Genomic DNA, 15,220 nt, shown 5'->3' on the forward strand with positions numbered 1-15,220 from the left:
ACTGATATGAAATCCCACTTGCTAGATCAGCTGGTTATCAAATAAAGCTCAATATTCTTCTAGCCATCGCTCATCGTCTCTTTTTAACCAAATCCAGTGGCGAGCCTTCTCCACTGTAGTTTGGATATCGGTCATGATGGTATTGACTTTACAATGAGTTAGAAAATAGGCCACAACAAAGTTTTGCTGATTCATACGAGCACAGAATAGTAGGCATTAACCCTTTAGCAATCAGATCATTTTGTCAAATGTAATGTTTGTTTATTTGCACTGATTTGAATTAATTATGCATTATCTCGTTGAAATTTCAATGGGTTTTATTCATTTACATGTTTCAGTCATCTGACTGCAGCCATGCTAGAGCACCACCTATTTGTTCATTTTTAAAATGACATTGTAGGATAGGTGCAAGAGACTGAATCTGTCCAGTTTTAACATAAAACAAGAATATTTGAGCTGGAAACAGCTGGTTTTATGAAATTACTCTGTCAAATGTAATGTTTATTTATTCACATTGTTTTGAATTAAATCATGCATTATCTCGTTAAGATTTCAATAATGTGATTGCTTATTTTTAGAATGGTATTATAGACCAGGTGTGAGAGGCTGGATCTGGCCAGTTTTAACATAAAAAACAAGTAGAATATTTGAGCTGGATACAGCTGGTTTAAATGCCAAAGGATTAAGATGAAGATGACAGGCAACATAAAAATAAACCAAAAACAAGATGGTCAAGGAAGTCCAGAAGGTGCAACAACATACCTGCAATAAGTAATATGATCCGTGTGGCAAGTACGGTCCCATAATCATTCTTCACGTAGCAATCATAAACCCCTTCATCATTCCGTTTCTTCCCTTTTTTCCGTCTGTTCAAAACTTGCCGAAAAAACAAGGTGTGATTCTGTAAGACGGAAATTCTACCTCGAGGTATAATTGTATTCTCATTCTTCTTCCATACGACAGACCTTGTGTGGACTGTTGACGACACAGAGCAATTTAGAACCAATGGACTATTTGACTGTGCTATCACTGTGTAAGGTTGTTTGATGATTTCAATACCCGGTTGTATTTCATATCCCAGACCATCTAGATGCAAAGAGAAGTGAGAGAAAGGTTATTAATTTATATAGGCACATATTGTGTAGCATATAATCATATATTGGATAACAAATACACATGTACATAAACATGCAATGTGTCATATAAATATTTAGATTTTAACTATACACAAACACGTGTGTGTGATGACATGTGGATTGCAACAATATTAAATCTAAGGACAAGTGCTAATGGTTGGAAAATGGAGGCGGATTTGAAGGAAGAACTCATGTTTCCAAATCATATGACAATAACAAATCTAAACCTTAACCCGGTAATTCTCAACCATTTTTTTTGGCTATGGACCCCCGTTGATTCTAATTTTACTAAACTGGACCCACAGAGTCACACTATTTTTATAATTAAATATTAGGAATTGTATTAAAAAAAATTGCTATAATATTTTATGTGTTACAGAAGTACAACCAATTTATTGCAGAAAAATTTTAACAAAATCTTATATGGAACCCCTAATGGTCACATGGACCCTGGTTAAGAACTACTGCCTTAACCTATGGCATGGATTTGTTGGTACCTTAAGGGCCAAATGGAGCAGGTTGATGAAAGAAAGGGTAAAAAATATGAAGGACTTAGGGATTCATCTGTGGATTATGACAGTGTACAGTGCCTCCAAAGGAAGTAGGATGTCATAGGTTTGTTGCTAGACTCATAATCTCTTTCGCAGGCAAAAAGTGAAAAAAGATAATAAAACACAGATATGCAAACTGCAGAGGAGTGTAGGAAAAGCTTTGTCAAGGACAAAATAGAAATATGTGAAAAGAGGGATAGTGGTTAGGGCTTTACAAGCACAATTGAGCAATGTATTGTGTTGTTGAACAAAACACTTCATTTGATGTGGCTCCAGTTCACTCAGCTGGCAAAAATGAGTCGCAGCTAGCATCTGATCAGGCGTTGGGTGTAATCGCAGATGCTAATACACCATGGAAACTAGGCTACGCTCTGGTCTCACAGGTTCTATGGCTCATGAGAAATTAAAAAAATAAGTGAAAGAAAAACAAATTCTCAATGTATATAGTAAAACCAAATAGTTGCTGTGAGGTTGGAGTGAAAACAGCTGTACTCAGTGTGGTAGCTACATGGGCAACAGAACAAGAAGTGTGCAATAGTATCCATTAAATGAACTCTTAACATTCCTGCTGCAAGGGACTACTGTAGGGAATGATACTATCAGAAACTCCTGAAATAATTATCTCCAGTTGACAAATTGACTAAGTGTATGTAACACACGCACATATACATACATATGTATGAACATGTATCAGGGTGAATTAGGATGTGGTTAGTAAAAAGTTAGTCCATCATCACTGATGTGGAATGGAATGAGGTAGGTGAGCATGGAGAAGTGACATTAAGACAATAATGATGGCAATGATGATTACTTCAGATAGATTTAACTGCCATTCGTGGCAAGCTGAGCAGATGGTGGGTCAAAGACACTAGAGTAGTGGTTGTCCCCAGAGTGGAGCTGAGGTATTTGATACTGTAGAGGTGGAGAAGAAAGGTGGTTCCTCACATTGTGGTACCAGAACATGTGGTGGTACTTCACATACCAGTGAATGGGAATGTTCTTCATTACACACTCTTCTGTTACCTTTGGTCAATAATGGTTTTCCTTTTTTTATTTTATTTAAGAAGAAGAAAACACGAGGCAGAGTTCATTACTTTACTGGCAACCTACTTTTATCTTTTACTCATTTTCAGCAACTGAACTGCAACCATGCTTGGGCGCCACCTTGAAAAATTTAGCTGAACAAAATTGACCCCATGTCTCCCCTCCCACCTATTTCTATGTCTGATACTTGTTCTATCAGCTTCTTTTGCTGAAAATGTTAAGTTATGAGGACATAAACAAACCAACACCAGTCATCAAGAGTAGGTGGGGGTAACAAAGACACACATATAAATATACAATGGGTTTCAACACAGTTTCCATCAACCAAATTCACTCACAAGACAATGGTTAGCCTGGGCCTATAGTAGAAGACACTTGCCCAGGATGCCACGCAGTGGGACTGAACCTGAAACCAAGTGATAGCAAAACAAGCTTCTTAACTACACAGCCATGCCTGCATCTAAACCAACTATTTTTCCAAATGGATCATGACCACCCTCCCTTATAGGACAGTTTACTGCTGACTGCTTTATCCAATGTGTTCATCCTTTTTTCTAATATATGGCCCAGCGAGTGCGATGTGAGAGACATTTAGCTGTTATATCCAGTGACTGGAGCGATTATACAGAGACTCCCTCATTGGCTCACCTATGGGGTCACACAAGTTCTTTAACTTGATTTAAGCTTAGACTTTTTGTTTACTCGATGAAACATGCCAATGGGTGTGTTTTGTGTGTGTGTGTTATTGGTGTGAGGTTATGCTTATTGTGAAGGTGGTGTATGCTTGTGAGTGTGAACATATGTAAAGACAGAGAGAGACTATGCCTGTACTCTAGTTATGAAGGTGGTGGTGAACTACCAAACTGTGATATTTCAACAAAGTCAATTAACAAAAGACTAACGAGAACATGATTTCATTATAAAACACAGGTCGAAGCTGTCAATAGGGAGTTGGAGAGTGTGTGTGTGTGTGAGAGCGAGCAAGGGAGTGTGTGAGAGTGCGGTTTGACATAAATATGTGCATATATACACTAATCTATATTATACAATAAATGTAGGTCATCAAATAGGTATGTTTATGTATGAATATGTATGTGTGAGTGGGTATGTGTGTTGTGATGAATATCTATATGCGAGATATACATGCACATAAAAAATGTAGGTTATCATATACACACGAGGTGGTAATTATGTACACACGCTTATACATTACAAACATGCTTTTATATATATATATATATATATATATATATATATATATATATTATTACATTATATAAAAGGGCTTAGTAAAATAAATTACTTTGCCGCATAGTAAAATAAATTAATTAATTTTGCCCTCAATTGTTGAAATTATATATATATATATATATATATATATATAATACACACATAAGCATATATATTTATAGAGAAAGAGAGAGACACAAACACATGCGTACATACACATTAAATATGTAGTGTATGTATGCATGTATTTGCCGGGGGGGGGGGCAAGGGAGAATTGTGCATCAAAACACCATCAATTTAGGTTACCAAATTGATTTTTTCTTTTTTTTTGTTGAAGAAAAAATGGAGAAAATAAATAATGGAAGGTAATTACTGTATTAGGAGTGATTAGACATATGTGGAGTGCAATGTGTATGTATGTATTATATACACATACACACACATATATATATATATACATTCAATCTATAGATGTCTTGTGCCCCACCCCATCCTTAATTAATATTATGAATATTTACTGAGCCCTGATGAAAAAAAAATCTTTGCCAAGACAAATTACCAAGCCTCCTGGAGTACAAGTTAACTTTTGTCATATATGTATCCTATTTATGTATTGAGTGTATGTGTGTATATAAATATATAAATATATGCACACACACACACACACACACACACACATGCATCCACACATATACGTACATATATATACTATCATCATCATCATTTTTATCTTCATTGTTTCCATATTCACAAGGGTCAGACAGAATTTTTGTCAAGGTTCAATCCCTATAGCCAGTGGATGCCCTTCCTCAAGACATATGAAATGATGTAGGCACAGCTGGGTGGATAAGGGGTTCACTTCGGAATTATGTGGCTTTAGGTTGTATCTCATTGCACAACACCTTGGCCAAGTTTGTTCTGCTATAGTCTCATATTGATCAAAAACCTTGTGGGTGAAATTGGTAATTGGAAACTGTATGGAAGACTGTTTTGTGTGTGTGTGTGTGTGTGTGCGTGCACACACATGCATGTGTATGCACATATATGTGTATATTTATATATGTATGTGTGTATATGTATATATATTTTATAATAAAATAATTTGGATAAATAAGTATAAGTCAATTGGTGTGTTTAAATGTTGAGTAGAACACCGGCACAGTTCAGGCTACCAGCCGACTCTAAAAATCTATAGTGAGACATCTTTATCTATGTACCTGATGAGACCCAGGCTGATGGGTCGAAACATATGTTGTACCCAATAAAGGCTTAATACTGAATCCGTCCCCTGTTAATTAATAGTGTGTGTGTGTGGTATTTAAAAACATAAACTCACACATATGCAGAGGGAAGATGTTGAGATGTACACTAATGTACGCATATATACAAATGCAACACACACACACAGACACCCACAATTCATTTTTGTTAATTAATACTTTTTCAAGACAAGATTTTATGTCGATATAATTGAACTACAACAACACAAACAAGAACATCAACCGCATTAACTACAATAGTAATGACATCTACAATTATACGATCTTGGTATGGCAGTAAGAGATGGTGAAGCAGTAAATTAGTTTAGTAGCAGGGTTGCAATGGAGGTGTTAGTGTTGGTGGTAGTATGATAATGTTGTGGCTTAGCTGTAGCTAAGCCCTAACTGAGAAGGTATATGACATTCCAACTGTGACCATCCTATTGGATTTACGCAGAACTACATCATCCAATTCTTCCTTTCTTACAGAGGGCAGGGTGCTATTCATGGAGATTTAGCTGCTATCTATGGAGGGCTAAATAAATGACCCCTTGTGCTAGGTCTAGTGGTAATATTGGTGATGCAGTAGCTGTTGTAGTCCTCAATGGGTCATATTCAAGTCACTGTAGAAGGACGGTATCAGATGTATAAACAGTAGGTATTGAGTGAAGAGTAGATTTCACTGTTATTTCTAGCATGTTAGACAAACTCCACAACATAAAAGTTCACCTGTGTGTAGGTCAAGGCCAATCAGCTTTGATCAGCTTCAATTAATCAGTCACACATAAGAATATAGGTTTGTTTACATTTGGTCTTAATGTGGTTTGATTAATATACATACATATTCAGTTACGTCCCTTATATAGTTCGTAGTGCTTGTTATAGAAGTTCATTAATTACAAAGATGAGAGATGAAAAAGAATGGAAGGACAAAAAAAGACAAAAAAAAAGGATAATCCCTAACAGAGCCGTCTGTATTGTAAACTGGATGAAAGGATAGAAAACATTGTTAAATCGAGAATATTGAAATACAAAACTGGAAGTTATACTGAACTAGCTACATCTCCACAGATTTCAATCACACACTAACACTAAATATGAGCAGCATGTGTACGCTGACTATGATGACAGCTGCCACCATCAGTTACCATCTTTTTTCAAAGCTGGCATGGCTTGGATGGTTTGACAGGATCTAGTGAGCCACAGAGCTACGATCAGCTCCAAATACCGGTTTCAACAAGGGTTCTACAGTTGGCTGCCCTTTCTAATGCAAAACCACTTCACAGTGTGCACTAGGTGCTGTACTTTGTCACTAGTGAGGTTGCCAGGTAACTTGCTAGACAGAAAAAGAACAAGGAAAAGGCCCCTGCTACTAAATGTGGGGATTATTTGAGAATGGGAAGGTGGTTTTATGCTAGGTGATGAGAGACTAAAATATGACAGAGAGAAAAGAATGTTATACTATAGAGAAGATCAATGGCTACCCCACATTGCATGCAGATGAGTGGGAGTAACTGGGAAGAGGATAAAGATGAGAGTGATGGAGCGCCAGAGCAAATTCTCAAGGTGTATGCTGGAATGGGTTGAATGGTTTCACACACACACACATAGATTAGATATTAGCAATGGAAGCAGTATTGTACTAAATAGCAATCTTATATCCTACTTAATGCCAATGTAAAGTAAGAACACCATAATATTGTACTGCTCATATTGAAATGTAAAACTTTCATTTCTCTCCTGCCAACTTTTCCCAGAAGGGCCATTCGAAATGCTGGATTTTCTACTCCTCACAGTACATTCACTGTGCTCTTTAATTTTATTTCATAATATAAGTTTTGCTTATGCAAAACATCTTTGGAATCTGTATGTGTCTCTCTCTCCTCCCTGCAACCATCAACTTGCAAACTATTTAAGAGGAGCATCAACTGCATCTATCTCACTAGTTTCTAGGTGTACATTAAAAAGCCTTGGGCACAGCTCATTCCTCCAAACTTAAAGAAGAAATACTCTCTCTCACTCCGTAATAACAATTTTGTGTACCACAGGAACAAGGTCTGAAATTTTGTGGGGAGAGGGTTATTTGATCACACTGACCCCAGTGCTCAACTGGTACTTAAATATTGCTAAGCATTTTGTTTGGCGTTCTAATGAATCTGCCAGTTGATCACCTTAATAACAACAACAATCCTTTCTAGCATGCACACAAAGCCTGCAAATTTGGAGGAGGGGGATAGTCAATTGCATCAACACCAGTATTCAACAGGCACTTATTTTATCACCCCTGAAAGGATGAAGGGCTAAGTCAACCTCAGTGAAATTTGAATTCTCAATGTGAAAATGGACAAGATACTACTTAAGCATTTTGCCTGGCGTGCTGATGATTCTGCCAGCTTACCACCTTGTTATTATAACAATAATAATAATAATAATAATAATAATAATAATAACAATTTCAAATTATGGCACAAGGCCAGCAAGTTCAGGGGTGAGGTGGGGGGGGGGCACAAGTCGATTACATGAATCCCAGTGCTCAACAGCTATTTATTTTATCAAAGAATGAAAGAATGAAAGGCAAAGTCGGCCTCAGCAGAATTTGAATCTAGGATGTGAAAACAGACAAAATGCCGCTAAGCATTTTACTTGGTGCACAAATGGTCTTCTAGCTGGCCACGTTAACAATAAATAATAAAAATAATCATCAGCCGAGATACTTCATTAAGTCCATCTAAATTCTTAATTATTTTCAAAACCAATTAAAACAAAGAAACACTAATTCAAAAGAAACAGCCACAAAAAAAAAAAAAGTGTTGAAGTCAACTGAAAAATACAAATGTGTTAAAAAACACATTTCTCTTCTGTGAGTTTGGAAGAGCTGATAGTGACGAAATGAGGGAGATGGGGGGAGAGAGGGAGAGAGAGAGAGAGAGAGAGAGAGAGAGAGATATGGGAATTTAATATTTCTATTGTGAATTATAAGAAAATGTCAGAATTAAAAGATAAACAATGAAATAAATCAAAACATTTTTGTTCCATGTCAGAAAAAATATAAATAATATTAGGTTTGTGTCTGTGCATGTACTTTAATGTTTGTATTATGTACCTGTGCATTATATTACATGTATGTATGTGTATGTGTGTGCATTCACACAGCTATTTATCATTATCATTAAACATTCATACGCTATGCTGGCATGGGTTGAAGGACTTCATCATGCTCCAAAGTCTGCTTTGTCATGGTTTCTATGGTTGGATGCTCTTCTGAACACCAACCACTTTATAGCATGTTTTGAGTGCTTTTATCGACCCCACCCCCAACACACAGGCACATGCATGTATATATATATATGTGTGTGTCTTTATGTATACAATGTTGTAGAGAAGGCACTACAGTGGCATGGAAACTTTTTTATGGAGCTGGTGCAAGAAAACAATGCATCGGTAAAGTGGTTGGAAGTAAGAAGGGCATCCAGTCATACAAACCATGTCCAAAATGGAACATAAACAAGACATAGATTTCTGACCTGTCTTGGAGGGCAGCAATTTTCAAATAAGAATAGGCCCAATCACTGATAGTCTGCCCAACACATGTCAAAGTGGACAAAAATGATGAGCACAATTCAATGTGTGTGTATATATACATACAGATTCAGGGTTTGCAACTTTATAGGGACAAGGCAACTTTGGGAAGTTGAATTAAGTAGATTTAGTCACAAACAATAATTTACTAGTTTATCATATATACATTTTAGTCCTTTTGATCTCAGAAACAGTGACTGGGGAATTGGTTGAATTAAATAGTTCTGAAAGAAGGCAACAGGAGTGGCAGCATAATTAAGAAGCTTTCTTCCTGGAAAAGCCTTAACGAGTCCCAGGGCTTATGGCAGATCTAAGTCTAAATGATTAAGTGCATGTTATTGGATGGCTAAAAATCACTGGATTGCTTTCCAATCTTAAATTTTAAAAAACAGGAAGAGAAAGTTTTAGAAAGTTTCCACAAAGGTAAATTGTATTAGGGAGGAAAAAAACCAAGTGTTTAACTTGTACACAAGAAGTTAAGGAAGAAGCTAAGATTTTAGAAATCTAACATGAAAGCTATCAATAAAGAAAATATATAGAAATATACTTGTAGAATTTATGTTGTAAAAAGATAGTTGAAGATTTAAGAAGGTAAGATACTTAAAATGAAAAATGTTGAAAATGAAAGATCCACTGAGCAAAATATTTGATCAACATTTAAGCTGGAGTATTTCATGAGAAGTCACTAATATTTTTGAGATGAAACAAACATAGGGCAATTCCTGTAGAACAGAGTTAGAAATCATTTACTGAACCAAAAACTATAGTCTTCTAGGGATCAAATGGTTTTAAATATAGATTATGAAGCTGAGGGAAGGCGCTCCCATCCGTGTTTTCAGCAAATTATCAAAGTTACTTTCAGAATTACGTTACGTATAATTTCAAAGAAACATAATAATGTTTAAATTCTAAATATAGAAAAAGAAATTTCAGAAATAAGTCAAAAGTAAAAAATTACAAGTAACAAAAAAGTGGAAGTAACCCTCCAATTCAGATTTTTTCTACAATGCTTAAAACATTCAGATTCAAACAAACTACAGCTTTTTGAAGTACTGAATAATTTACGACTTTATTCTACAGGAATGCCACATGAAGACTTTCGTCTCTGGTTAACAAGTCTATAAACATACTGGGAAGGAATACTTTTACAAAAAGTCTCAAAGAAGAAAAAAAAAAAAAATCACCCTGGGCCCTATGTGGGAAGTTACTTTAATGCACTAAAAATTCCCCACCCACCCTATTACGTGCTGCTGAAATTGGGGTGGTCTTTCATGCCATCTAACATGGTACTTATTTTAGGAGATCAAATATAGTGGGACCAGACAGGAAGTAGAGTTTACAATGGGAGATAAATCACCATGGACCTGTCTGTGGGGGGCAATTTTAGTTGGAAAAATGGCAAAACTGGAAAAAAAAGAGGGAAAAAAAATTTAACTAGCAAAGTTGAGAAAGACTGGAATAATTGTGCTTAACAATCTATGGAACTGTTCTAACATGTTCTTCCTGAGAGATGGACAGACATGAAGACTCCGTAACTGTCCTTTTAATAAAAGAACTGAAGGGAGTGTAAAAGATAAAGGTCAAGAGAGAGCTTGCTCAGTCAGTTTAATCAGTTCAACCCATTTAACCAATCAGAGAGCATACGAAAGAGCCTCTGTGTGCCCATCTAACATCCTGAAAATCATAGCCACATCTTTCTCACCTAGCATCATACTGTCTGTAACCCTTTAGCATTTAAACTAGCCATAGCCGGATCAAAAATTGTACCTGTTCTATGTTCAAACTGGCCAGATTTGGCCTCAAACCTATCAGTGGAGGCACATGGCTAAGTGGTTAGGGTGTTGAACTCCTCCTGATCATAAGACAGTAATTTCGATTCCTGGACCAGGCAGTGCTTTGTGTTCTAGAGCAAAACACTTCACATTGCTCCAGTCCACTCAGTTGGCAAAAATGAGTGATCCTGTGATAGACCAATGTCCCGTCCAGGTTGGGAATGATATATACCCCATGAAACAAGGAAACTGGCCTTTATGAGTCAGCATGACTCAAAGGTAACTACCCTACAATGTCATTCTCAAAATATAAAAGCACATCATAAACATCTCACAGCCATGAGATAATGCATGAATAATTCAAAACAGCATGAATAAATAAGTTTTACATTTGACAGAGTAATCTGAATGCTAAAGGGTGAAGGAAAGAACACATTGGATAATGCAGTCACTCATATATGTGTACATATAGTCATGGTCTTTTAACATCTAAGACCATCTAAGGTTTATGGTAAAAGACATTCGTACAAGGTACCATAGAGTGGAATTGAAACAGAGAATCATGGGTCTGTGAAGCAAACTTCTAAACCAACATGGTCATACTTGTGTGACAATAAGCATAAATATAACGAACCTGAAAGCACTTAGTTCTGATTTCAAATGAAACAACTGAGAGATAAAATTCCTCTTGGATAGGACGCTAGTTTTGTCAAAGATAAAACTCCCCAATAAATCTGGCAATTAGTCCCACTGTCAACATTAAGGGAAAATGGGTCATGTCAGAATGTTTTCAGCATCTGAAACAAGCATAATGGAATTGCCCTTTTCTCTCATACATTACCACCTGCACCCTCCTCCTCACCTCCTAAGGAGTTGGGGCAACCCCTTAGGGGTCAGTCTTGCACGCTGCATAGCAACCTCTACCAAAAAACCTTTAGGATAAACCTTAAGTTTCAGTTACATACTCATTAAAATAAATCTAAGGTTTTAGTCACAAAACCTTTAGAACAAAACCTTAAGATGCAGTCAAGAAATCTTGTAGATAGTTCTGGTCCTTGCATTCAGGTGGAAGAATGGTGTAAGAATAAACTTTATTATAAAGGCACCCATAGCGCAGAGATGGTGGTGTTAAACAAGGAGTCTATGACACTTCATGTGTTCTTTTCTAAAGTAATATAGCATGATTCAAAGAGATTCAGTTACTATTCTAGTATGGCATTTGATAAACAGTAAACAGGATGCAACAGTGTAGTCTGCCACATTGCATCCCATGCAATTCATCACTGTGCTCAGCAACCATGTGGTTTCATGTTCAGTCCCACTATGAAGCACTTAGGGCGAGTGTCATCTATTATAGCCTTGGGTCAACCAAAGCCTTGTTAGTGAATTTGGTAGATAGAGGGAAACTAGAAGAAGCTTATCTTATGATGCTGTTGCTACTAATGATGATGATGAAGTATCAACAGATGTAAAGAAAAAGGGTAGTCAGGGAGAGGGTGCAATATGTTCACACAGTCCATCAGTGCATGTCGGGGTTTATATTATGATCCTAAGAAAAAAGGGGGGAAATATCAGAGACAGTGTTATTACTGAATCAATAAGCTGGTACTCTGTCAGTTACAAGGGTTCCAGTTGATACGATCAACAGAATAGGCTGCCCATGAAATTAATATGCAAGTGGTTGAGCACTCCAGACACACACCCTTAATTTAGTTCTCAAGATTCACCATGACAGAGAATGTGACAAGTCTGGCCTTTTCAAAAGCAGGCACTACTAATTTTTGCCAGCTGAGTGGACTGGAGCAATGTGAAATAAAGTGTTTTGCTCAAGGACACAAAACACCACTGGGAAGTGAACTCACAACTCTATAATGTAAGCCAAATACCCTAGCCACTGAGCCATGTGCATTCACAACCTGAAGCTATACAAAGAACAACAGCAAGTACTGTACTGAAATAAATTGAACTGTGAAACGAGTGCAATATTTCCAGATCATTACACATGACTTCCATATTAAACCAACAGTGTATGTCAGAGTTTGCAGTATGGTATATTTAGACAGATTTCTGGGCCACGCTTAGCTGTTTGTTCTGTTCATAAGACTGTTCAATTAGAGCTGATATGTAGCTTACACAACAACAGCCACAAATCTGCAGAACAAGTATGATCAATTATATTGATCTTTGGGACCATGTGACTGATATTTCTTTCATCAACCCTTGGTAAGATGAAAGGCAAAAATCAATCCTGACAAAATTTCATCATCATTTAGCGTCTGTATTATATACAGGCATGGGTTGGATGGTTTGACATGATCCAACAGGTCAAGATCCGATGTCTATTTTGGTATAGTTTCTATGGCTGAATGCGCTTCCTAACACCGCCAACCACTTTACTGAGTGTGCTGATGACATTTTCATGCCACCAGCACAAGTGAGGTCGCCAAGTAGCTTGCAAGATAAGATCCTTTGATGGAGGAGTTTATAGTATTGAGGGAGGTGACTTATGTCAGGAGCTGAGAAGAGTATGATAAAGGGACAAGAACAGGTGTCTTGCTGTAAAGATACAGGGGTATTCCAGCTTGAAAAGGTGAGATGGTGATGATGGTAAACCCTACTTTTTTCTGTTGAGGGCCTATATGCCCCAGTATCAGACTATTTACCTTAGTCAATGCACAGTGCTTGTTTACAAGCTTTAAGCTTACAAAACATTATTATTATTTACAGATTTGTAAAATTCAGCACTGCTTACCAAATAATCGCATTAATATTATTTTTGTGGTTCCTATCAAGGGCAGTAGAATGGCAGAATCATATGAGCATTGGTCAAAATTTCTTATGGTATTTGTGTTATGAATTCAAATCCTGCTAAAGTCCAACTTTCCCTTTCAAGCTGGTAGAGTTGAATAAAATAAAGTGACTAATCGAAACTGCTCCCTAATGCGAAATTTCTGAATTTATTCTATTCTTATTGTCATCATCACTGCTTTAACATCCAGGTTTCTATGTTCGTATGCATCATACAGAATTTGCCAAGGTAAATTTTCTATGTTCAGAAAACGCCCTTTTTGTTGACAACCCTCACCTGTTTCCAAACAAGGTAATATTTCTCCACAAGACAGACATGCATTGCTCAGAAGGCTGGAAACGTTGGATATGGCTTTCATATCCTAACACTTGCATACAACTATAACATGATGTTAAAGCAAAGAGACAGTGACATACACGACAGGTCAGTTTCAGTTTCTGCCTACCAAATCCATTCAGAAAGCTTTAGTTGGTCCAGGGTTACAACAAAAGACACTTACCCAATGTGTCACGCAATGGGATTGAACCCAAAACCATATATGATTGGGAAGCAAATTTTTTAACCACACAACCTTACTAACAATTACTATCCATCTTTTCATCCCACTCCATTCCTCCCCTTGAAATAAACAAGCATGATCTCTCCTCTTTTGGCTGTGGTCATAGTGGGGCTCTTACCTCAGGAGTTTCGTTTATCACACTGAGCTCAACTGCCACCTCCCGGCACTTGTCTAATCGATTACTATTGTGGAACTTGATAAGTTAGATGATATACTGGGACACGAATGGCCAGCAACACCAGTTTTTGGACCAGTGCAAACATAAACACAACACCCGCACACATTCATATAGACGTTTGCTATCATGTGATACATAGCAAAATTATGCACTTATTAGATGAATTACAAAATCTAAGAACCAACAAGAATCTGTAGTCAGGTAACTGAGGACCTGTGGTAGAAATGATATCAGACAGGGCTGGGTGTTTAACAAGCTCACTTTACAACCACTGTAAGGCACCATGATCAAGTGTCTTAATTCCAGACCAACCGATGCCTTGTAAGTTAATTTGGCAGATGGAAACTGTGAGGAAACCCGTCTAAATATGCGTGACTTTGTGTTTATCCACCAATATCGCTTGACAACCAGTGTTTGTTTACTTCTCCCTGGAACTTAGCGGTTCGGCAAAAGACCACGACAAATACCGAACTTTACAAAAAAGTATTGAGGTCGATTTCTTGAACAAAACCCTTCAAGGTGCAAGACAGTGCCCCACCATAGCCGAAGCCCGATGAGTGACAAAAACCCTAGTTAGACATGCTTACAATGAGAAGTTGTTATGCCTAAATCGACCCACTACACACATATATGACGGGCTTCAGCGTAGTTTCCGTCTACTTAATCACCTTAGTGATAATAATATATAGAAGACGCTTGCCCAAGTTGTTGTGCATGGATATCGAACCCGGAACCACGTGGTTAAGAAACGAACTGCCTAGCTAATTAAACCATGTCTGTACCAAAACCTTGTTACATAAAAGAAATGATGTTAACTTATGGGATGACGTAATAACATACTACATACACGTGTATATAATATATTATACACCCATCTATCTACATATATATATATATATATTTACAATATATGTACACTCACGCACATATGTATAACGCATGCATACTATACACACGCATAGATAGAGATAGATATATATAGATAGATAGATAGATAGATAGATAGATACATACATACACACACTCCAGTCCGCACCCATACACTGAAGGGTTTAAGTACAGGGAACAAGGGGTAAAAAAAAAAAATTACAAGCAGAGGTAAG

General features: G+C 37.0%; 1 protein-coding gene across 3 annotated transcripts in view; it reads right to left on the bottom strand.

Annotated features, from left to right (window-relative positions):
- LOC115223482 (protogenin-like) overlaps window positions 1-15,220 on the bottom strand; it is a 160,036-nt gene that overhangs the window by 95,680 nt on the left and 49,136 nt on the right. For all 3 annotated transcript variants that reach the window (XM_029794084.2, XM_029794083.2, XM_029794085.2), the window contains exon 2: window positions 763-1,086. In XM_029794084.2, the coding sequence (XP_029649944.1) occupies window positions 763-1,086 (324 nt within the window). The remainder of the gene's footprint in view (window positions 1-762; window positions 1,087-15,220) is intronic.

The sequence above is a fragment of the Octopus sinensis genome, linkage group LG23 (genome assembly GCF_006345805.1).
Source record: "Octopus sinensis linkage group LG23, ASM634580v1, whole genome shotgun sequence".
NCBI classification, from domain to species: domain Eukaryota; kingdom Metazoa; phylum Mollusca; class Cephalopoda; order Octopoda; family Octopodidae; genus Octopus; species Octopus sinensis.